This window comes from Podarcis erhardii (assembly GCF_964252035.2).
Source record: "Podarcis erhardii genome assembly, chromosome: 9".
NCBI classification, from domain to species: Eukaryota; Metazoa; Chordata; class Lepidosauria; order Squamata; family Lacertidae; genus Podarcis; species Podarcis erhardii.
The window spans coordinates 43,279,890-43,304,174 of NC_138512.1; the positions used below are offsets into that span (position 1 = coordinate 43,279,890).

Genomic DNA, 24,285 nt, shown 5'->3' on the forward strand with positions numbered 1-24,285 from the left:
ATTCACCCTTGTCACATCTGCCGCAAACTGAGTCAATATTTTCAGTGAGCCATCCACCATGACCCTAAGATCCCTTTTCTGGTCAATCTCCATGAGCTCAGATGCCCTCAGTATATACACAAAGTTAGGATTCACCCAGCGCCCCCACCATATGACTATATTTACATTAAGCTGCCTTTTCTCTTTTATTTGTTAAACTTTTACCCAGTCTGTCCAGTGCATTTGCATTAAACAGACTCTTCCAATGCATTTGTACTTGGCATTTTACAACAATTAAAAAAAGGAAAAGCACATTCCCATAAAAGAGAACAGCACAAAACTCAGAAACGGACTAGGAGTGTCAGAACATTCTCAGATGAGGCTTCAGCATATGAAATTCACCTGCCCAGCTAGATAGACAGTTGCCAGAACAGGGAAGATTTAACAAGTGAGCAATGAAATGTGTAAGAGGGGGTAAAATAGATCTTGCTGGGCGAGGTATTCCACAATCTGGATGCAGCCACTGAGATGGCTCTCCATATATCTTCCTCAACTATGAATGGGACTCAGATGGGTCTCTCTAATCCATCTTAGGTATAGATCCAGGTATCATGGCACAAAGCCATTTATTGTTTTAACTGTCATCACCAGCACTTAAAATTATGTGAAGGAAATAATTTTGCAACAAACGCAGCTATTACAGAATCTGTGTGGTATGGTATCTTTGGTGAGCACCCATTGACATCCTTGCAATTAGATTCCGGACCAGCTGAAGGTTTCTGAAGTCTCAAGGCAATTTCATGCAGAGGACATTACAGTAACCCAACCTGGATGCTAGCAAGGCATGCGTTACTGTGGCTGGGTCTGATCTTTTCTGGAACAGATGCAGATAGTGCACCAACCTAAGCTGGGCAAAGGCATCCTTGTCCACTACCCCATGAGACACAATCTCTAGACATACAATCTGCCTTCTCTGAATCTTCTGTCACCTGGCTTCCTGTGAACTCCCTGCATCTTCAGCAACAGCACTATTTGGACATTTAGATGCAGAGCCTGATGTAGGAGTGCCCCCAAACGATGAACCTGATTTTTCAAGTCTTGTCCAGAACAAGCCAAATCCCTATTCCAAGAGTCCATCTCTCTAACCAGGATCACCTCTTTCTTTTCTGAATTTTGCTTCAAGTTATTTCCCTTCGTTCAGCTCATTACTGCCTATGAGCACCAGGTCAGGACATTAACAGTTCCCCTGGTATCTGTTGAAAATGTTGCATCTTCTCCTTGGTTCCTGTAAGGAGACTGAGCCTAGAATAACTCATGCCTTGATTACCAGAACAAGCCACATCGTTCCTCTCCTCTCTCACACATTTAAACAAAGGCATATGAAACACTAAGTTTTTTTTTCGGGGGGGGGGGGCTTGTTTTGCATTTCGAGAATAGCTGGAAAGAGAATCTTCAAAGTGCTTTTAGCAATCTAAAAGTGGATACACTAGTCATTTTCTCCAAGGTTCCAGAGACACTGGATTTTCCATGCAAACGACAGACAAAGGGCAGAGGGGAAAAGAAAGTGTCGCTTTTGGTATGGCGTTTCCTTAACAGCTCATGGAAACCATGTCGCTAATTTAAGACTCTCCCACATTGCGAAAGTATGTGAAAGCTGCCTATCGTGAGATTTCCCTTAATAAAAACACAGTTTGCAAAACACAAGCACCGTGATGTGTGCTCTCAGAAGCAGAGATGTGGGACCAAGCACTAATTTAGCTCCCAGAAATGGCAAGAGGCTTCAGTCTGAACCTGCTCCAACAGAAGACAAACATGCATACTTCAGCCTATGCACATTACTTTTAGGGCAGCTTGTAGCGAGTTAGTGAGACCCCCTGGTTGGATACAAATGCTAGCTATTGGGATGGGAAGAGTTGCCTGTCCCAGACTCTGAGAAGGATTCTGTACCTTTTCAGACACCTTTAAAAAAGCAGCAGGTCGACTTGAGTGTGGCTTCTCCCATCTCTGCGCTAGGAAATCTTCCCACCAGTGCCATCAGTAAAAGCACAGGAGCTTCCCAGTGACTCGGGTCCCCCAAATTAACATCCTTGAGCAAGAGGGCAAAACCCCAAGAGGGTCAGATGAAAAACCTGCCTGTAGTTGGATTGGGATAAGCACGCTTAGCTTGATCAAGTTGGACACCTCCACTGTACAAAATAAATTGCTAAAATTCGACACAGCAGGAAAGGAAGCTGATCTCAGAAGTAGCTGCCAGCCCAGAGGAAGAGGCATAATTGAAGAGACAGCTTGAGACTTTGGCTATGTTGAGCCAAGCACACCTGTTGCTGCAAAGTAACCAAGAGGCACTGATCTGTTATTTGGAGAGGTTGCAAGATACTGGAGGATACAGCTGTAGAGCGCTATCACTTTCCTTTCTTGAAATGAAAAAGGAACTGATTTACAAGGAGAGCAGTTGTGTTCTGGTACTCTCCCTAGAGCAACTCTGTTGTCAATAATGTCCGCTTTGTTCACCTAGTGATGGTTACTAACTAAAAGTTTGTTTTGCTGCACAGCAGCATTGCCAAGCACAATAGATGTAGCCCGCCTTGTCCCTACTCACAGAACGTTAGCTTAATGGTTGCCATCAATTTGATTTGATTTTAATTAATTTTTATAATGAAATGTTTCTAGAATGTTGCACTATTTTATTGTTGTTAGCCGCCCTGAGCCCAGCTTCAGCTGGGGAGGGTGGGATATAAATAATAATAATTATTATTATTACTCTTCTTTCCCTCTTCTGCACTTCTGAAAGGCCTTCTTGAAAGGTGAATGTCATAGTACAGGTGATAACCACAGCGTGCATCCAATCACATTAGGCCATGGGTCGGCAAACCAAGGCCCGCGGGCCGAATCTGGATCCGGCCCACAGACAGTCCAGGAATCGCCACGTGGATCGCCCGTGCACGCGTTCTTTCCCTCTCCCTCACATGGCAGCAGCGCCTCCTCCCTCCCTCCTCCTGGCTTCTTCCTGCCCTGCCTAGAGGAGGAAGGGGGCTGGGCTTTGTTGGTGCCAGCAGCAGTAGCGCTAGAGCGGCCGCCATTTTAAGCAGCCCCTCTCCAGAGCACTTTCGCGCGCCACTCATCATCCCCCGCCACCGCCAGCCCTTGCTGCTCGCAAGACACAGGCAAGCAGCTCATGGAGCTCTTGCATCATTTATTTTTTTCAAAATATCGTCGGGCCCCCCACAAGATCTGAGGGACAGTGGACCGGCCCCTTGCTGAAAAAATTTGCTGACCCTTGCATTAGGCCATAACTGTTCACATCTACACTAAAAGCATGGATTATTATGTCTGCATGTTACGTAACAGGCAAAGGAGACAAGCCTACCAATGAGAAACTAGCCTGTTGCATAGTTGAGATCAAATTTGTTGCAGCCTACGTTACAGTTTCAAGACAACACTATACAGTATTAACCTTAGGTCTTCCAAAACTATATAGCTTGGAGTAGTTGTAGTTCAGGATGCTATCTGCACCATCAGAATGAATTTCAGCAACCAAAATGCTTTTTCTGTGCAGCCTGAGCAGGAGCAGTGAACAACGTTATAAGTTAATGGTTGTAGTTTGTCTTCACTTACCCCACCCCGCTGCCCTGCTCACAGCTGTGAAGAATACTCTTACGTTATGAATGGTCAGTGTAACCATTAAGAGAAAGAGGTAGGAATAGGCCAATATATATGTGGACTGTCCCTGGATAAAGTGACTTTTCTTCATTAAGTTCTCATAGTTCTTCATCTAGCTAAAGGCTGTCATCTGAACTAGCCAGATGTTTAACTGATAATCAGTCAGTCCATCATTTGAAAAAAATAAGACATAGGAGCCACCTTGCCCAAAAAATGGCAACTAGACATTCCATTTTGGCGACTGTAACGTTGGTTTAAGGAGTTTCTAGCACTGTGTATCATTCCATCAACTGATGTAAAGAAACAAACCAAAAAACCACCCCTAAATGAATCCCACTAAAATGGCTGGGACTGGTCATCAGGGGAATGTGACTGGGGGAAGAGGGGAGCCAGGCTAGCAAGCATGTCCCTCCTTTTCGCCCCCACATGATAATAAATCACATGAGGACTGAATGCCTGGGTATGTTCTTAGTCATGGAAACCATGGAGCCACTGCTGACTCATGAATTCCATTGGCATCCACTTAAAGACACCAAGTTCAGTATCGAAGCTCATCGCTATTGCAGAAGATGATTTCAAGCATTTTAGAGGGATTCATCCAGGGCATCACATCACAAAATGTAAATATACTTTTGGTTTACATTGTACACTTCAAGACCTAACTTTTAATGTCAATACTCCACATTATATTTGCTTGTGTGCTGGCTAAAACTTGCATACATTACAGGAAAATGGTTCAGGAAATATTTTAACAGGTTATCCCAGCACCTAAGAGCTTTACGAAGGGCTCGTTGAGACTGTTGCTGCTAACCAAGTGTGTGTATTTAAATTAAATGTGTATGCATGTGTGCCTTAAAAAAAACCACACCGAACCACTCATTTCACTATCTATGAAGGAGATACTAGCACGGATACTTAAGGTTGGCCTACTTGTGGCTCTCTAGATGTCACTGAACTGCAACTCCCTTCATCCATGACCACTGGCTATGTTGGCTGGAGTGATGGGAGTTGGAGCCCAACAACAACTGGAGGAAAGTTTAGGGAAGGCCGTTTTAGTAATATAATAAAACTACAAATCAGACTGTGTCTCTTAAGGGGAGCCTTAATATCCTCCCCTCTTACTATAGAGTGGGCCAAGTCCCAAGAACAACAAAAACTGAGGTCAAGACAAATTATTCATCCCAGAGGCTCTTTACAAGGAAAGTTTACAAGGAAACCAGAAGCCAGTTCTGTCTTCAATGTTTTAAAGCATATACCAGCCAAGTGTTCCAAAATGTCCAAGTTTATAGAATACATCGGATTTCAAACACACACACACACAAGCATCGTCACTACTAGCTATTTACCCAGGAAATTGGACTCTCTTGGGAGCAAAGGTGGGATATAAATGTAATATTTTTTAAAAGCAAAACCAGTCTTTGTTCAGGTGTGACAAGGCATCCTCCAATTTAGGAAGGAAGAATTAGCATGGCAGATACATTTACCAAGAAGATTGCCAGTTTTTCTTTGTTCTGCTTGAAACTTAGTGCCTTCCACCACCTGCCTAAACTACATGCAGAGGGGTTCCAAGCTTACATCTCAATGTTTAAGAACTTAACCTACAGATTTATCCATGTGTTAGAATTATTGAAAAAAAACTCTGCTGCCAGTGGGAGAGGGAGGAAAAGATTTGCAACCCTACTTCCAAGACAGATAACAAGGTAAGAGAGCTACAGCTCTTAATCTGTGGTTATATCTAATTAAAATGAATTTCAGCACATTAACAAATTAGCTAAATTGCTTGTTCTTTCTTCCTTTTGCAATTTAATCCTAAGGTCAAAAGAGTGCACTTGAGTCTTCCAAGTATGACTAGAGCACACCTACGTTAGTCATTTAAATTGTTAACTTGAAAATGCAGATACAAGAGAAGCCCAGCCTGGGAGGAGTAGACTGTGTTAAGTGTAATTACTTGGAAGTTTGTTGTACTGAGACATACAATATTTAGGATCTGTAAAAGGAACGAATTAGTTTGAAGGCAAAAGGTAGTCACTGAAGGACTGCTACCTTTGCATTACAAAACAAAAGACTTCACAAAACACAAAGTTTCCAAGACCAGAATTCACATCCTTACAGCTCCAGGAGGAGACAAACATGACCCCTTATTACATTAGATTCAGAGGCATGTTTAAATATTTACCAAAAATCAGCCAGTTAGACTTAGCACAGTCTTTTAAACTACAACACTTTTGTGTACACAGCCCATGGCTTTGTATAGTCCGTTATAGCTAGCTGTTACAGACATGCCTGCGCAAGGCACTTCTTTCCGACAATTGTGCTGGAGTGTTTGCCAGATGACGACAAGCTTCCCCTATCACTTCTTCCTCCCCCCTTCTCTACATATATGCAGCAATCTTACCAGGAAGCATGCTGACAAAGCTTGGATTCTCCAAGCTTTGAATTGCCAGTTTTAAGTTACTCCTGCCCTTCAGCTGCAGTTAGCAGTCTCAGCTTTCCAAATGGCATATCACTTTTCACAGTGTTCACACACCCCCATACATACACACACACAAAATATCTATAGTACAGTTTTCTGGAGCTCAAGTATGCAAATTGGGATACTTGGAATAATTGGGATACTCCCTGCAACTTTTATCCATAGCAATCTCTCCCCCTCCTCCAATTTAAAGTGGAGAGAGAACCAGTTCTGGTCTATCAAAGTAATTTGCTGAACAAAAATTGCACTAGCTTTCCAAATCTGCTTATGGAAAATAGATTTACTGTGTAACCATTTACCTATCTGCTACACAGCCTCAAAACAGTGCACCACTATGGAATCAGTTTTGCCCCTCTCATTCAATGTTTATAATCTCTTATAAAAACACCAGGTGTACTAAAATCTAGTGTGGAACTAGGGAAAGATTTATTCAGTTCTAGCAAGGGCAACAGATCTACTATTCTCATGAGCTTTTGAGCAGTTTTCCCCAACGTGGGACAGACAACTCGAGGCTGGCTTCCAACAAGATCTCTGCCTAAGAAACTGCTGCACCCAAGTCTAATATAGGAAGTCAACAGTCCCAGACACATAGTCATCAAAGCAGCTCGTTTATTTCACTGCTTAGCAGAACGCATTGCTGAAGGTCATATGCCACTGCAAGTTTTACTTTCGCTTCCTCTACCACAGGGAGACATTACTAACCTACTGAATTTTTTAAGAGTCACATAGTATTTGTAACACAGAGATTACAGCTATAATGTACAAGGGAGAGTGAAGTATATCAGTTTATTATGCCCTACAAGTACCTGAGTCTATCTTGAATACATGAGTAAGCATAGATGTGGTGAGCTACTGTCTTAAGATGGTTCAGTAGTATAGCTAAGATAACTGAGATAGCTCCATTGGATAGAGTGTGGTGCTGATAATGGCAAGGCTGCAGGTTCGATCTCTGTAAGGAACAGCTGTATAATCCTGCATAGCAGGGGGCTGGACTAGATGATGCTCAGGGTCCCTTCCAACTCTTATGATTCTAGGATCTACTCCCAACAAGCTGCGCATTCTATTTCTCTAGTTTAGCAGTACTATAATCTTAAATCTGACTGCAGTTGAGCTGTTGGGAAAAGGCATTGCGTAAGCTAATAAAATCAAAGTATACACGAAGATACCTACCAGGACTTTCCACTCGCTTATAGTGATAGGGATTGATGCAAACTTCCTTCTGCTTTGAACCAAAGGGAAACTCACAGCATTCCAGTGGTTTAAGTTCATGATGGCTCTGCAGATCAGGCCAGCGCCACACACGGCAATAAATTACATGGGGCAGGCCTTTCCGATGGGACACCTGGAGCCTCCCATCCAGCGAACGGGGAATTGTGACACAGTTGCTGGGCTGACCTGGGCAGCTCAATGCCTTCTCCAACTCTTCCATTGCTCCTTTTTTCTTCTTCAGTTTTTTTACTAGGGCATCAACAGCTTTCTCAGCCCATTTTTCCTCTTCGTCCCCTTGCTTCCATCCTAGCAGTCTTTTAACAGCTGGGCTTGTGAAGGAGAACAAGCTCGTCACGTTCATGGTGAGTGATCAAACGCTTGAGAACAGCAAATCCTTCAAGGACTGCCCTACAACAGTCCTGGGCGAATTTATATGATTCCTTTAATCTTCCTAACCCAGAGATCTTGAAAAGTTGAAACTAACATTCCAGCTTGTCAGATGTTCTTTCTTTAGTCTTTGGGATTCCAAATGCAAGTCAGGCACCTACAAAAGGGTAAAAGTCGGAAAAGGCAAAGATCAGATCTCTTTCATACAAACAATCTGAAGAAGAACAGATACTCTACCAGAATCTAAAAGACCACTGTTGGGTTATTGCAGAACTTTATGCCCAGGCAGAATTCAAACTATGGGAAAGTTCTCAGGAAGAGCCACTGCTACAGCTGACTCATGAAGAAGACCAATTCCTCTTGAGAGATGAAAACTGCTTTCTGCCATCCCCTTCACGAAACCACAATTAGTCAAGGTGGCACATTTAGCCAAGTATAGAGAGAGTAGGATGCATTTCGCATCAGATTTCAAAGTCATTAAGCAGTTGGAATTAATTAAGAGATCTTCACACAGCTGGTCAGCTGACTACAACAATACAGTACTTGGATGTGTTCTATACTCAAGTTAGAACACCAAAAGAACTAGTCAGCATTTTCTGAGTCACCAGAAAATTTACTACATGGAAACTTTAAAATAAAAAGTTGATCAAGTTAACCACCTGCTTACAAAACCAGCAGAGACAGGATAAATTCATTTCAAATGCCTCAGAACTGTTGTGTTCTTAAGACACCTTCCAACAAAATCAAGAATTATTTCTCAAAAGGGATTTTAGCAGATATGGTTGCCGTGGCATTTGTAAATATGGCGAGACTAGAACGTTCCAAAACGGGTTTGCACACTTGGAGGAACAACCTGAAAGGGTGTTTGATTCAGCGATGACCCTCAAAGCTTTGAGCATTTTAACCTGCCTTGCCCCACCATCACATAAAGCCTGCTGCCCTGAGGACAGTGCTGGGAGGAACGTGTTGATGGAGGGTGGGGAATATCAGAACTGAGTGTATGTGGGACTACCCTATCTTTCACCAGGAATCTGTGTGAACCTCTGTGTACCAGTCAGCGGGATGGCACAGGAAGGGCAGTGTTGTTCACTTGCATTCTAGACACACGGTGTTGCAGCTGGTTCCCAACAGGGTGGAGAGAGGTATACAGAGCTCAGCATGGTGGCACAGCCAATCCAATGCTTCTGCCCAGCTCACATCACATGAAGCACCCGTCCCTGCAGCATCCTTTAATAGTCGGAAGACAGGTGGGCTAACCTCACTGAGTTTTACTGCCTCTGCTGAAAGCATCTTTTAAAATGGTGATTCCCCCCACCCCCCGCTATAGCTTGTTTATTTGTTGACTTTCATTATACACACACACACACACACTTGCTTTCTAGCTTCTGTTACTTTTGAGATCCAAATATAAAAAAGATAAACAAAAGATGCTACATAGGTGTTTTGAAATAAACACTCAAGCACATGTCTGCCAAGTTTCTAGTTTCCAAGAATCACAAAGAGCCTCCTTGCTTCTGAGATTTTGCCAATACATTCCATTTTCCTTTCTGCCACTTTTAGTTTCTGCAGTGCATCATTTCCTGTATTACTCTGAGCACAAAGTGGCCTTATCAGCCAGAAGTACAAACAACAGTTAACATGAGTTTGCATATGACACCTACTCTGTACTTTCCCAAATAAATGTACCCTTCTGAGAAATAGGCTTTTGTGCTTCCAGCAACCCAGAAACTTTACAGCCCATGAATATAAGTGTCTGTGCAAAAGGCAGGGCACTCAACATAAACCATTAGAGTTCCTTCACCCCAAAAATACCTTGACCCAATTTTTGTCATCACCTGGTTTTGATCCCAATTAGCATTCACTGTTTTATACCTAGTGTGATAAAGCAGCTACTTTGAATATTAGGGAAGTAAAGAGTGTTCCATTCCTCCTTGGATTTTGAATTTCAATCCTTTGGTTATCATGCAACAACAACCAAGTAACTCAGTGTAAGCAGTCTTAGCACATAAGTTATAATGACCAATTTCTCTACTTCTGTCTGGACACCAGATGCTTAAAACTCAAGCCTACGCCCACATCAAGCACCAAGATAATATTTGGAAGCCCTTCTCCAAGCCCCCCCCCCCCAAATGTTCTGAGGTGAGGTGGTGGTGTGTGGGACTGGCTGGGGAAGACCTGTTTGGTTGTGGCACCCTGCTAACAGAACTCTCCCTCCAGACAGAATCATCAGCCACCTACCAACATAGAAAGAAATGGGAATCGTCCAAGATTACTGCATCATCATTTATCGCTCAGACCCTGGGTAAAATCCTGTGTTGGACAAACAGACCTTCCCCTTCTGATCCTCCTCAAAATCTGTAGGGACCCTCTAGAGAAGATGAAGGGAGGGGAGCATGAGGTATTGAAGGGGTAGGCAACTTAAGGCTCATGGGCTGGATGTGGCCCAATTGTCTTCTCAATCCAGCCCACGGATGGTCCAGGAAACAGCGTGTTTTTACATGAGTAGAATGTGTGCTTTTATTTAAAATGCATCTCTGGGTTATTTGTGGGGCATAGGAATTTGTTCATTTATTTTTTTTTTTCAAAATATAGTCCGACCCACCACATGGTCTGAGGGACCAGCCCACGGCTGAAAAAGGTTGCTGACCCCTGAGGTATTGCAAGGGAAAGTCAGTTCAACTCATGCACCCACACAACTGGCTATCATCCCCCCCACAATCCCATGTTAGAAACTCAGATATACAAGCTAATCGCCAAATGGTGCCTTAAACCCGGGTTGCAGTCACCAGTACAGACTGTCTGGTCGCTATTCCTCCGCCTCGTGGAAATAATAATAATAAATTAGAAATAAATAAATAAATTCATTTGTCTACAGTTTTGTAGTTTAAAGGGGGGGAAATCTCAAAGCAGTTTACAACATTTTTTAAAAAATCGAATAAAACAATCCAGAATAAAACAGGGACAAGTCTCAGATCAGCCTGCTGACTTCTTTTCTACCAGCCTATAAAGAGGCTAGTAGCCAGCATGTGGGTGGCGCTGTGGTCTAAACCACAGAGCCTCTTGGGCTTGTCGATCAGAAGGTCGGCGGTTCGAATCCCCGCAATGGGGTGAGCTCCCATTGCTTGGTCCCTGCTCCTGCCAACCTAGCAGTTCGAAAGCATGTCAAAGTGCCAGTAGATAAATAGGTACTAGTCCGGCGGGAAGGTAAACGGCATTTCTGTGCGCAGCTCTGGTTCGCCAGAAGCGGCTTAGTCATGTTGGCCACATGATCTGGAAGCTGTACGCCGGCTCCCTCGGCCAGTAAAGCGAGATGAGCGCCGCAACCCCAGAGTCATCCGCGACTGGACCTAACGGTCAGGGGTCCGTTTACCTTTACCTAGCCAGCATTTCTATGCCAGATGAAGAATAGGGGAAACTGATCTTTAATAGTTTTGCCAGCTGTGGCATGAAGACTACATTCTCTCACCCAAACACCTGCAGAGGGTTGCACAAAGAGCCACGGGTACATGCACACCTTGCATCCGTGAGAAATATCTATGAATTTCAGCACACTGGTGGAAAGGCAGCACAAACAATTACTTTTTCAAGAACAGAGTGCTGTAAGCTTTGCCTTTCCACAAAGATCCATCACCACTCCCAACTGCGACTGTTACAAACACCTGTTTTTTTAACGGCAGTTTTACACACACTGCGTGGGTGTGTTAAGATACACAAAAGCAGGATACCAGATGTTTCTGCCTATATTTAGATCTGCCTGGTCAGCTGTAATTGCATAATTTCATCAGGACCTTCTGCAACGGAAATACATCCATATTCATCACACAGGCATCAAAGGAAACATCTTTACAAGCCATATCCTTTTACAAACCAACACATGGTCTCATGCCACTCTCCCCAATTGTTGAATTCCTCCTTTAGGAAGGGCAGGGGATTTTATTCCTTTATCAATAGCAAACTCATTTCCCCTTATGGTTAGAAGGACAAAAAAGGTGGGGCTTTTCTCACAGGTGAACGAAGCGGGGGTGGGGTGAGGGGGGAGTGGAGACAACCGAGGGAAGGGGGAACTGCTTTGCCACTAATGAAGTTCTGACAAGAAAGAGAGCTCTTTGGGATCAACTTCACAAATGTGGTAGAAAGCGCTTTGGGAACTCAAATGCATTTGGGGATGTTTTGCATTTATATTATAGAAGCAGGTACAGTAAAGGTTTTGCTTCGTTCCTACATGTGGTCAAAAGTCATCGACTTTCCTCACGGAAAGGCAAGATCTCTTTGGTATGCACCGCATGGAGGCTCCTTATATGGCACACAGCTGCCGCTTTGGTGTGGCTCAGGCATGCCCCATGAGGAGGCCAGCTGGAGTTAGTCAGCCATTCCTGGCAGAAGCATATCTGTCAAGGTGTTTGTCTTTCCTTACAGCACAAATCTGCTGGCAAAAACAGGGGGGAAATTTACCTGAGCATTCCTGCCCAAGCAGTGTCTCTCAAAAGGGGTGTCCTTCATTCCTTTCCCCTCCCACAGCAGCTATGCACTACGGATTTTTTCCTCCTCAAGGAGTACGTGACCAGTCTGACAGGAGAGATCTCACTACCTTAGGAAATAGTCACTTACAGAGGATTTCATAGTTGAATGGACTGAAGAGCCTAGATCTGCTGCAGATTTATTAATACCTGAATCCCTTAAGCAATTAAGAGTTCACTGTTCCAAATTAGAAATCTACTTGCCTTTTAAAAGCTCTGCATTGTACTTAAAATGAAGGCACAGAATCCACTTTTAAATCAAAACAATGTGTTCAGCTGGTGTCTGTTGTCTTGACACGTGAAAATACTCCAATATCTACTCAGTACCAAAAAAAGGAAAGAGTGGTATTCAATTAAGTTTTAGTCATAGGCTCATGGAAATTAATAAACAAGGTGTAGGTCCATTTATTTCAGTGGGTCTACTCTGAGTAAGGTGGGACGCAGGTGGCGCTGTGGGTTAAACCACAGAGCCTAGGACTTGCCGATCAGAAGGTCGGTGGTTTGAATCCCCACGACAGGGTGAGCTCCCGTTGCTCGGTCCCTGCTCCTGCCAACCTAGCAGTTTGAAAGCACTCTGAGTAAGACTTGATCAAATACCACCTTTCCTCTGTCATGTTATGTTTCTTACTTTAAGTAAAGCTAAGCCAAATTCCAAAAGGTAACCATACAGAGAGATGCAAAAACCCTGGATACAATAGGTGACACTTGGTCAACTAAATGCACCAAGAACTGAAGCTACAACTGCTGCCTTTAGAAACCCAGAATAGGGTCTTGGCAATACTGATGAATACTGTATATTGGGCTGCTTCATACATCACAGGAAGTGAACCTGCATTCATGGTTTGTTTTCTCAAACAAACCACCAGCAGCTTGTGATTTCTTCACAAGAAAGAAAGCACAAGCACTGGTTCTCACATAACACTGAGCCAAGGCTCCTGGTTTCATCTACTGGACAGGGTGGAGCCAAAATTGTAAGCCATAAACCAAGGGTAGGAAACTTCCACACTGCAGACCAATTGTGGGCCACTAGGGAGTCCAATTTGACCCAAGACCAAATTTCCCCAAATCATGCTCACCATGGACTAGTGATGTCAGCTAATGGGTTAGGAGGACAGGTTTAAGTTTAATTCTACACTGGCTGTGTTTTGAACCCCTCAAAATGCATTGTTCAGCTACATATGTTTTGGAGATATTCAAGTTCAGCTCTCATTACATGTTCCTTTGGCAACCTCCAAAAATAAGCTTTTTACAAACTGTGAAGTTGTGTTTGATAGCAGGAACTCCAAAGCCTGTAAAAGCATATTAGCCAAACAATATACAAATACAGATAGGTAGCCGTGTTGGTCTGCCATAGTCAAAACAAAACAAATTCCTTCCAGAAGCACCTTAAAGACCAACTAAGTCAGTTCTTGGTATGAGCTTTCGTGTGCATGCACACTTCTTCAGATACACTGAAACAGAAGTTTCCAGACCCTTCTATATAGTGAGAAGGTGGGGAGGGGTATTACTCAGAAGGGTGGTGGGAATGGGTGATTGGCAGATAGCTGTGATGAGCCTGTTGACGACTCTTAACGACTGCAATAGGTCTTACAGGAAAAAGCAAGGGGTGAAAAGGTGAAAAATGGCTTTGTCATGTATAATGAGATAAGAATCCAAGGTCTTTGTTCAGACCAGGTTTTTCCATGGTTTTGAGTTTGGTGATAAGTTGTAATTCAGCAGTTTCTCTTTCCAGTCTATTTCTGAAATTCCTTTGTAGTAAAACAGCTACTTTGAGATCTTGTATAGAATGTCCTGGGAGATTGAAATGTTCTCCTACTGGTTTCTCTGTCTTGTGATTCCTGATGTCCAATTTATGTCCGTTTATTCTTTGGCGTAAGGTCTGGCCTGTTTGTCCAATATAGAGAGCTGAAGGACACAAATATACAAATAGGTACCATGCTCAATTTTGCCCCGATATAGGCACTACATATGCCTATATATCAGAAGAAGCTGCATCTTTTGAATATACACGCAAGTCCCGCTATCACTCGCTATCTGAAAATTCACTTATCTACACACACAAAATTATGCTGAAACCTTGATATGCCCCACATATTCTTTTATCTGAAGAGTCAACTTCCTGGCTTCCTTGTTTCTTTGTGATTTTGCTCCTTGGCAGCAGACATTTTGGGGCAAAAACCATGGAGAGCGGGAGGGAGGGAGAGAGACTGGACAAATCAGTTTCCTCCTTTGGCTACAGCCATTTCAGGAAGAAACCATGGAGAGAGTGAGGAAAGAGCAGACAAATCCCACATTAGAAATATTTCCATAGGAAATAATGGAGATAATGGACTCGTTATGCACATGCTCGTCTAACAAAAGATTTCCAGAGAATGTGTTGTGTTCGTAAGGTGGGACATGTCTGTATAATTGGTCAGAAATGTGTAGAAATTCTATATAGTTAATTCCATAACAGAATGCCATTTTACTTTGCAGTTTCTTCAAGAGGGGATGGAAAACATGCAGTTATTTGACTTGGGGAGTCTCTAGATCAGAATTCTTTCCATACAGAGTTTGTGAGATGCCCACTGGCATGTACAACCCAGATTTCTCTACCCTAAACTGTGTTCACTTAAACTAAGGAATAGAGCTGCATTTTGGAAGCCTAAGAGTTTTCTTTCGCTGAACACAGAAAATGAAACAAGCTGTAACTTGCAGATTCTCCTCATTAATCAAATTTGCAATACAAGTCATCCAACTTAGATTTGGAACTCTTGCAGATCTAGGAATATACCAAGTTTCCTCATAGACTGCTAGTGTGAGAAACATATAAACAGAAGTGAAAACACTTGTCTAAGATATTTGATAGAAACTGCCTCTTCCCCAATTTTCTTTCATGAACATGCAGCTGCCTTTTGCTTTAAGTAGTGTACTACAGTATATCTGATTTATAAAGGCTATGTTTGGGCATGTACACTTATGCTGAATTTATTACTAGTTCATGCAAATTGACTACCTAACTGGAGTTTCTCCCTGACCCCCCAGGGAACTACATTAAATACAAGTTTTGCAACAGGATGAAAGTTAAGCATGTGAACGTATGCAGCACAACTCAATCTGTTTAAATACCAGAGGGAAGATGTGAAATAACATAGGGGAAGAGTCATATTTTTCTTTTAAAAATCTAACATTGTAGTAACCTAATTGTACACAAATCTATTTATTCTGGAATACTGTGTAACATCTGATCATAGAAAAAAATTCAACTCAGATAACGTTCATCCCAATTACACATTTAAGACAACCGCTAGTTTTACTAAGCTACCCTAGTATGCCTCAATCGTAAAAGTTGTCCTGACAGCTGACAGTTCAAGTTACACATTCTGAGAAAGCCATTTTAAATATTTGGCCTTTTGTGAAATTTTTACACACCAAAGAAAGCTTATACTGTACTCCTGAAGCTTTCAGCTGGTTTAACCACAAAAGGTGCTCAAAGTTATAAATAAGTTATAAATGAGATCTTCAAAGTCTACCACCTTAGAAGTATTATCAACTTTTAAAACAGGGGCTTTTAATTTCTATCTCGAAGGATTAGGACGGGCTAAAGTTGTATTACACAAGATACAATAAAGCCCAGATCCTTAAATGCGTAACAATGAGCACCAAGGCCAGGCCTGCCTTAAAGGTCTTGAAAACATCTCCAGGTAGAAAAAGTTCACAGCTGTCCAACAGCCATCAAGACCGCCATACTATTCACTCTTCCGTCTAAACCTGTCATATGGTTGCAAGATTCAGTTTCCTCTGCTCTGAGAAATCACGAGGGAATATCGGGGAGGATGAAATATAACATATGTCGTGCTCAAGTAATTTAATGTTTTAAAATAGGGCTGCATTGTTTGATTTTTTGTTTTTCTTCATGTTGTGAATGATTTTGCTACCCCACCCTATTTTATCCTCATAAGAATCCTGAAAGGTAGGTTCAGCCAAGTGGTGGTGGCTGGCCCAAGGTCATGGCCAAATTGGGATTCAAACTTGGGCTTCCTCGTCCTTGTCTAAACAACTCTACGACATTGACAACATTTGATTAAAGACTGATCACCACACCAATCACTCAAATCTACTAAGGAGGTGTGTCAGATTACTCAGGCACATTTTTACAATACAACAACAACTGCCATCTGAAGAGTTCCATCATTTCGTACACACTGCATCTAAAAACAACAGAATAGGATCCAGAACTATTGTTCTCATTCATATTCGTGTTTAAAGCTCAACCACCCAACAAATACTTCTTTGTCTGGGTGACAGCCCTGGTTTATAAATATTCAAACAAAATGAAAGGTGCAGGCTTTGAAACCACTGCAGACACTGGTGGTATCTGCAAACCACAAACAGAAGCTGGTGGTATCTGCTTGGTACCAATTCAAGACGCTGAGTCTTTAACAGGCATTCTAGGAAGAAGACACATTTCTAGTCTAGTCTCAGTTTGTGCCAGTTACTGGGACAGAGTTTGGGGGAACAAAATGGCTGCAGCCTTCGCAACGTCTTTACTGAAAAGGACTCCTCCCTGGGCTTTCAAAACAGAAGCCTCAATGGATCTAAGACCACTCCAAAATTTTACAGTGTTCAAGGAAAATGAACCACCATTACCACCATTATATTATATTATACCACCATTACCAGTGATGTATGGCATTAAATTTTCTACAAAGTCTTTTTTTATTTCATAAAATTGGTAACACAATGAATGAACACAACAGGGCAGCTGGAATGGAAACAATACCAGTCAAGACTAAAATCAGAGTTGTAATATCACTTTTGAGGTGACTATAACCAGGGACACAGGTTACTAACAAAATCAGTATGTCAACCATTGTCCTTACCTTAAAATGTAAATAATGTAAAGAACTGTATGCAATTGAGTAGTCATATCTTAATATTCCAATAAAACTAATATTCAAATATCCCAATTTAAATGTTTAAGCCAGGCAGACAGAGCAATCCTAACACAGGTGAATCATAATGGCCAGGAAAAAAGGTAGTGGGGGAGAAATGTTTTTGCTGAACCAGTTCCAGGCTTGTAGAACTGAAACTGAACAGATTGGGCCCGACTCAACTGAACAGATTGGGCCCGACTCAAACAGATGAAACAGCTTTGGATCCAGCAAATCAATGGCTGCCTCTGCTCTATCCCCACCCTGCCCTCATAATACCCCTTTTGGGGTGGGGACTACGTTTGTTACTGGCAGCTGAAAGACTGCCAGTGATAGATACTCAACTGCCTACACTTCTTACTGCTTACAGGCACAGACTCTGTATGGATGAATAGAATAACATTTGGAATGAGTTTATACAAAATGTAGTAGGCTATTAAAATTTGCATAAGCACTAGGACAATAACACTATACCAATTTATACAAGAATGTATGGGAATATCACATATTGCTCTCTCTTTTTTTGCATATTTTTGCTTTTGTCTTCTTTGTTTTTCTCCCTCTCACTTTTCCTTCTTTTTTTCTGTATCACTTTATTTCTTTTAAATGAAATCACCTTAATAATATATATATTAAAAAGCCTGCACTTCTTGCACCTACACCAGGAGGCAAATATCAGGAGCTTAGGACAGTTTTGCTTATTGATCCCCCACACACCCATATCAAATGTTTTTGTTCAGCTGCTTTTTTGGACGGGGAGGGAATGAGATAATTTATACAACATGTGAAATTTAACATGGTACATATTTAGTAAACAGACCTAAAACAAAACAAGTACCGGTATGTTAAAACAAAATTTTAATTGATTTAGGGCAGCCGGAAATTTTCCATGAAGTTTCCAAATTCAAGATTTCCCAGAAAACCCACAACACTTCCCCTCTCTCCCGCTACTCAGTTCACAGGACTTGCCAACTATCACTTCCTCCCTTCTTAACTGGATTTCATTTTATATCCCTGGTTTTGGATGAAGTTGCATCTAACTCATACTGTACCAGGTGGTACAAAACCCCCCCACAACCAATAACTTATTTGAAGCACTAACACACTGTATCCCCAAGTAAAACTACCCTGGCTATTTTCTGAATGCATAAGAATGTCATCTGTAGTCTTTTTGTTCAGCAGAATGCAACTCTTGAGGAAATAACATTTTCCAGTTTGTAGCAGAATTCAGCAGCACCAATTGGCTGAGGCTGGTGATGAGACCAAGAAGCCTCCCCCTGGATTAGATTTTCAACCAATTTTAACTTTCTCCTTAAATATAAAGGTGCCAACTGTATTTATGTATTAAGAATTCTATTTTCCCCCACCCCTGAAAGCCAGATAAAACATGTGAACTGGGAATGTGGATGGGAAGAACAGGGAAACAAGGACCAGGTCAGGATTGGGACTAGAACAAAATCTGTTCTTTTCAGTTGAAAGCCAGGCTCACACCACAGTGTCTGACTTGAGATATGTCTGTATGGAACCCAATTTGCCACTTTCATACATGAAAATCAAAGCTGTTAAGTGCCCAAGCCTTGAGCAAGTCACCAAGGAGATGTTAGGAAGCTTGAATTGAACAGGTTTACACCATGTTCAAGTCACAAAGTTACTGTGCAGCCATGGTGCAATTAGTAGTTTTGAGATTCAATGGTCTCTTACATGATTTGTTACCCATCTCCATAAACATTATCCGTATACAGGAATATAACCAGGATTTGCAGAAAGCTGCATTAAGATTTGTATCTCACTTCTTTCCTAAACACATTGAATGCTTACTTTTAGACAAACAATACTAAAATGCTGTCTTCTATTTTTCAGCTGAATTTTTTTTCATGGAAATTTGGAGGTACTATTATTCCTTTATTTGCCAAAATTCCATATGCTGAGATTTATCCAAATCTTCATCTTCACCCCTACAACCCCAAGACATTTTGCTCTGAAAAACCGTCATTGTTTTGTTGCACAGTATCGCTTGGATACCATAGCTAGATGGATGGTAGTGTATTTTGGAAAGACTGTTGTTCCAAGAGCATTTTCATTCCTTCCAATCTCATAACTGTTTGATCTGGAAGCATGATTGGGCATGTACCTACCAGAAATAGGGCTACTGGAAGAAGGTATTTTCACACACTATTCAGCAAAATCATTTCCTGCATCAGTCCAAGCTGAAAGGCACATTGTCCCTCGCCCCAATTCAAGTGTATTTATGGGCCCTGAACATTCCAAAAACTTTCTACCAATCAAACCTTCTATTTTCCAGCTCCAATAATAAGTGGATTTGTAGTGGCCAACACTGTTGTAGTGACCCAAGTCTTGTTTGTTCAACACAAAAGCAAGCCCAGTTGGTCTGTTGGATCCAAGATCCTAACAGTGCCAAGGACTGCAGCTTGCATACAAAAGTACAGCACATGCAATTTACTTTTTTCTTATTGTTATTTGATACTCAAAAGCAGGATCTGTAGCTTCTGCAGCACCATGGCTGCCAGGGAGCTTGCTGCATTCACAATCTGGATTAACTGCAAAGTGTTTGCTTGCAGACAAAGCAGCTTTCATTAGCCTCCTCACATCTGTATCCCACCCATGCCCCCAAGCAGAATTTCTGCTATACAACTCTTGAGAGTTAAACTGGGGTGAATGGCGATTTTTAGCTAGACTCTCAGTACAAAGACATAATGCCAAATGGCAATGATAATTTGGTGGCCTGCTGCAAAGCGGTGTATCAGGATAAGCCAGCTTTCAATTTAAATTAATTTAATTTAGAATATTTGTAGTTTAATTTTTACTTTACATTGTTTAGTTAGCATGTGGGGGCGGGGTTCCCAGGTCGTAGTCTGTTCTTCAATAAGCTCCCTTACCAATTTAAGTTTTATGAGAACAGACTTGCAAAGACAAACAGGGCTCTCAATTATTTACTTCTAAATATTCACCCCTGTATTACTCACAGAAGAAGAATATGGGTGTTGGAGTTCCAACACTTGCTTTCATAATATATTTAATTATGATGACTGAACTAACAAGCTCACAGGCTGCCCCCCCTCATTTCACCCTGATGTATCATTTTGCATTTCACTGCTGTAAGTCAATTTGAGATCTACAGCAGGTTGGAAAGGCTAGTAATGATGCTCTCTGCAGTCTCTAGGGAGTCCACATTATACACAGCTTACATTATTTATAAAGCCTAGATGATGCGTCCATTAGCCTTGCAGGATTACACACCAAGAGATACCACTTACACTTGACAGTACTGACTGCTGCATTGCCAGCACAGCTTAATTCAAGTTTACCTACTCCCTAAGCTGATCTTTCCTTCTGTTTACATACATTAAGGTGGATTGCTGTGAGAAATTTGTTTGGAAATAATCACTGCCACTTTAGGTTCATGCTTTCATTCTCAGAACAAACCAGACTTTACACATAAAAGCTCTTTTGAGCTTCTCTCTGTCTGCTATGCAGCAGCATGCAAGTGTGAAAGGAAGAAATGTGTTTTAAAAAATTTAAAATCTAAATTTAAAATCTATTAATTAAAAATCTATTTAAAATCTATTAATTTTTGCAGCAACATAGATTTACAATCACAATTTCAATTTGTTGTCACCTGTGAAAATATACGTTCTTCCTCCACCTACCACTATCTTTTAAAGTCGAATACATTTTAGGGAATAGCTTTTCCCATGTTTAATCTCTCCTTCCCATACAGAAACAAGGGGGAAGCCACATTGTCAGTTCCACAACACTGGGGGGGGGGAGAGAATTAACAGCCACCCTCTTTCTCTGCTATCCTTGCTACTAATGTCCTAAAACAAGGGAGGGAGAATGGGTTTGTGTATGTGTTTATCTTCAGGAGGGGTATGTATAAGCATAAGAGGGTGGTGAAAAGACACGGCTTTCCTCCTGTCCCTGTCAGTTTTACAAGAATACAGAGGGAGGAAATGATGGTGCAGTGATATGGGACAAATGATGCTTGTGGGATTGCATCCGTCTATTCACAGGGCAGTATAGGATAGCATCTGGCATAAGCAGGTGGGGATATGTTTTCTCCCACTCCAGCGCCAAGGGCTGCAGTGACATTTGAAACAGGAAAGCCATAATTTGTGAATAGTGGCAGATGTGCATTAACTGAAGGGATGGGGAAAGGCCGAACGATAAACAAAGGTGTCTTAATATTTTCCCTATCTTTCTCCTGCGGAACTTTAAAACGTGCGATTGCAGCCGTAAGAGTTTTTTGCCATCAGCGCTATTATCTAGAATCTATATTGCCTTCACCTCTCTCAACACTGCTCAGAAGTGTTTTTGAGTCATCAGATCGTCAAGGATATACACTAAAAACCACAACTAGAGAGAGGGACAATGCAGAACAGAACCGTATTTGATTACATTTTGGGGAGCGAAGGGGTCATAATTAAAGCAAGGACAAATCACTATCCTTGTAACCTGATCTGGCCTTGAACTGAAGTGATCTTATCTGGGGAGGTGACTAGGAAGCACTGCAAGGCTCTGAGCTTTTGGAGACCCTGTTTGTGCCTTGAAAACAGAAGGTCCAAGTATTACAGTTAGCAAGTAGGATAAGCATTTCCAGAAGCCTTTTTTAAACAGACAGCAGAACGGAGTTGGCTCTCAGTCCTCAGCAGTGATCTCCAATCTGTTTCTGGGTGTAATGAGAGTTAATCTTGTCTTGTGGCAAACCAATTTATTATGGCCTATGTTTTTATGGACTCAAAGCCCACCTGACAAAGTGGGCCTGAGTTCACAAAAGCTTATGAGTCCACAGAAGCTTAATAAATTTGTTTGCCTCCAAGGTGTCACAAGACTGATCATTTCTGCTGCAAGAGACAAACACTACTACCATTCCAGAATTTTTTTTCAATGAAAAATAAGCACCTAATAAGTATAATGTAGCAACAGTCTGGAAGAATATAATCTGTTTGTTACTCCCCAGCAGCCAAACAGCAAATGTTTTGGAAAGAGAATCTTTGTAGTTGTAGTAAAGTTCCAGTTTCAAAATAGTTATACAAACAAGAAGTCACATGCACAAACTGCAAAGCAAGTCCATTAAGTGAGACACAACTTTTGCAAGTGTTTTTGCTATAATTCAAGTGCAAACTATAGTTATACAGTACAGTCAACTTAATTAAGAATGTATCTTGTCCATCCTAGACCTGTGAAGACACCCTGGGACCCATTTGGGGACATGAATTTTCACCAGTAAACACTTTTCCTAAGCACTGCTTAGGAGCCTTTTAGTCATAAGTGGTTGGTACTGGAATATATACAGGGGGGGAAAGTGTATTAATTTTGGTCTCCACAGAGTAACTCACACATTATGTGTATACATGCGCTACAGTGAAGATCAGTTGTTTCCTGAAGCATGAAGCCACTCCTCAAATTAAAGCAGCCATTCATATTCATACCGTATATGAAGAACTGCTAAGCCAGCCCACACACAGCTTCATCAACTATTAACAAAGGGCCAGAAATTGCTGCCCCCGGTTTTGGCATAACTTCTCTTCCCACCAATTCCCTGAAAGGTTGCTAGAATATAATGAGCCAACTATTTTCGGGCTGGGGGCGGGGGAGGAAGTCACCCCCAGATTTCACCGAGCCATCCCTGCCACCCCGGTTCGATAGAGGCTGGAAAAATAACATTTCAGAAGGGGAAGCTCTAGGGCACAGATGCGTCTTATGAAGTCTGAGAAAGATGGCTCAGTAACATCACCCTCACACGGGGGGGGGGGGGAGGGAAGCATTAGAAAGCCACAGAGAGAAGAGTAAATCTATTGTGTTGGTTTCCCTGAACCGCACAACTCCGGCCTCATCCTGCCGCCCGGGAGAGAAGTCGCGTCTCAGGCGCGCAGGCGAAGAAGCCGGGGCAAGTTTCCCCCGACTTGGCTCCGAGCACAAAAGGGGCCCGGACGCCGGGGGAAATCTCCGCGCAGCCGGGGAACAAGGGCTCTTGTCTTCTGCTGCATTTCTTCTCCCTCCCTGGCTCGGGACGGACGGGAAGCGGGAGCCGCTCCTGGCGTGTCTCCTTCGCGCCCCCAGAGCCACGCAGACTCTCGGGAAACAAGGGAAGATCGGGATGAGCGGGAAGGGAGGGAGCTTGGCCCGACGGGGCACTTTTTAAGACAACGAAGTTTGAAGAGGGGGGCGGACCCCACCGCGGCTTCGGCCCCCGTCGGCCCCACGGCTAACTACAGCCGCCATCATGATGGGAACGAAGCCTCTCTCTCTCCCTTTCCATTCCCCTCCCAGGCAGCCAGACGCGCGCGCCTCCAGTCCTTCCCTCTCGCCTCCCCGCCGCCCTTTCGGCTGCACAGAGGAGGAGAGCGGCGAGGAAGGAGAAGGCGAAGCAGCCGAGGGAGGCAGGGACGCTCCGTTGTCCTTTGAGAACCAGAAAGATCCCCAAACCAGCAGGAGGAGGAGGAGGCCGCCGCTCGGGGTGGAGGGGAGTTGCTGGATGCAGGCAGGACTCCGGGCAGGAAGAAGGGAGAGAGGGCGAGGGAGTTTTTCTTACCGGCTCTCGGTGGGGCGAGGAAAAGAGCGTGCAAACGGCGCCGGCGCCGCCGCTGGGCCGATGAGCGAAGTCCCGCTCTGCTTTGGGGGTTTTTTGCCTTGGCCGCCCCCCCCCCCGCTTCTCTCCTCCTTTGCCGCTCCTGCTTCCAGCGTCGCCGCCGCCGAGCAGCCGTGCGCTCGCTCTGCTGCTGCGCCTGGATTGATCTGGTCTCACTGGCGTCAGAGAGTCGGAGCCACCCAGCCTCCACTTACCCCGCTGCCAATATGCAACATACATATATACACACACACACACACACACACACACACACACACGCGCGCGTGCGCGCGCGCGCGCTCTCTCTAGGCCAAGTTAGGGATCCTCTCCAAATGCCCGCCCCCGCTCCGACGAGGAAGGCACCGCTGGCTTGGCTGCAGAAAGCAAGCCTCTCTCGCGTCTTTCCTCTTGTCTTTTTTTCTGCCCACCCCCCTCGCTCCTTCCCCCTTTCTCTCCTTCTCCTCCCCCAAGGAGGATTCTCGGCCGCGGCTGGGACGGGCGGCCTGCGGCGGGGTTGGAGCTCCGTCAGCGACCATCGGCGGAGGGTGGCGAGCCGAG

The 24,285-nt window shown here is 43.2% G+C and overlaps 1 protein-coding gene across 2 annotated transcripts in view; it reads right to left on the reverse strand.

Annotated features, from left to right (window-relative positions):
- The window catches only part of SMAD1 (SMAD family member 1), a 37,099-nt gene extending 13,083 nt beyond the window's left edge, over nt 1-24,016 (reverse strand). Inside the window, exons 1-2 of one of the 2 annotated variants that reach the window (XM_081875378.1) lie at nt 23,692-24,016; nt 7,283-7,865 (exon numbers count right to left, since the gene is read on the reverse strand). In XM_081875378.1, the coding sequence (XP_081731504.1) occupies nt 7,283-7,682 (400 nt within the window). In that variant the 5' untranslated portion in view covers nt 7,683-7,865; nt 23,692-24,016. The remainder of the gene's footprint in view (nt 1-7,282; nt 7,866-23,691) is intronic. The other variant, XM_081875379.1, reaches the window with a different exon arrangement.
- Between the last annotated feature and the right edge of the window lie 269 nt (nt 24,017-24,285).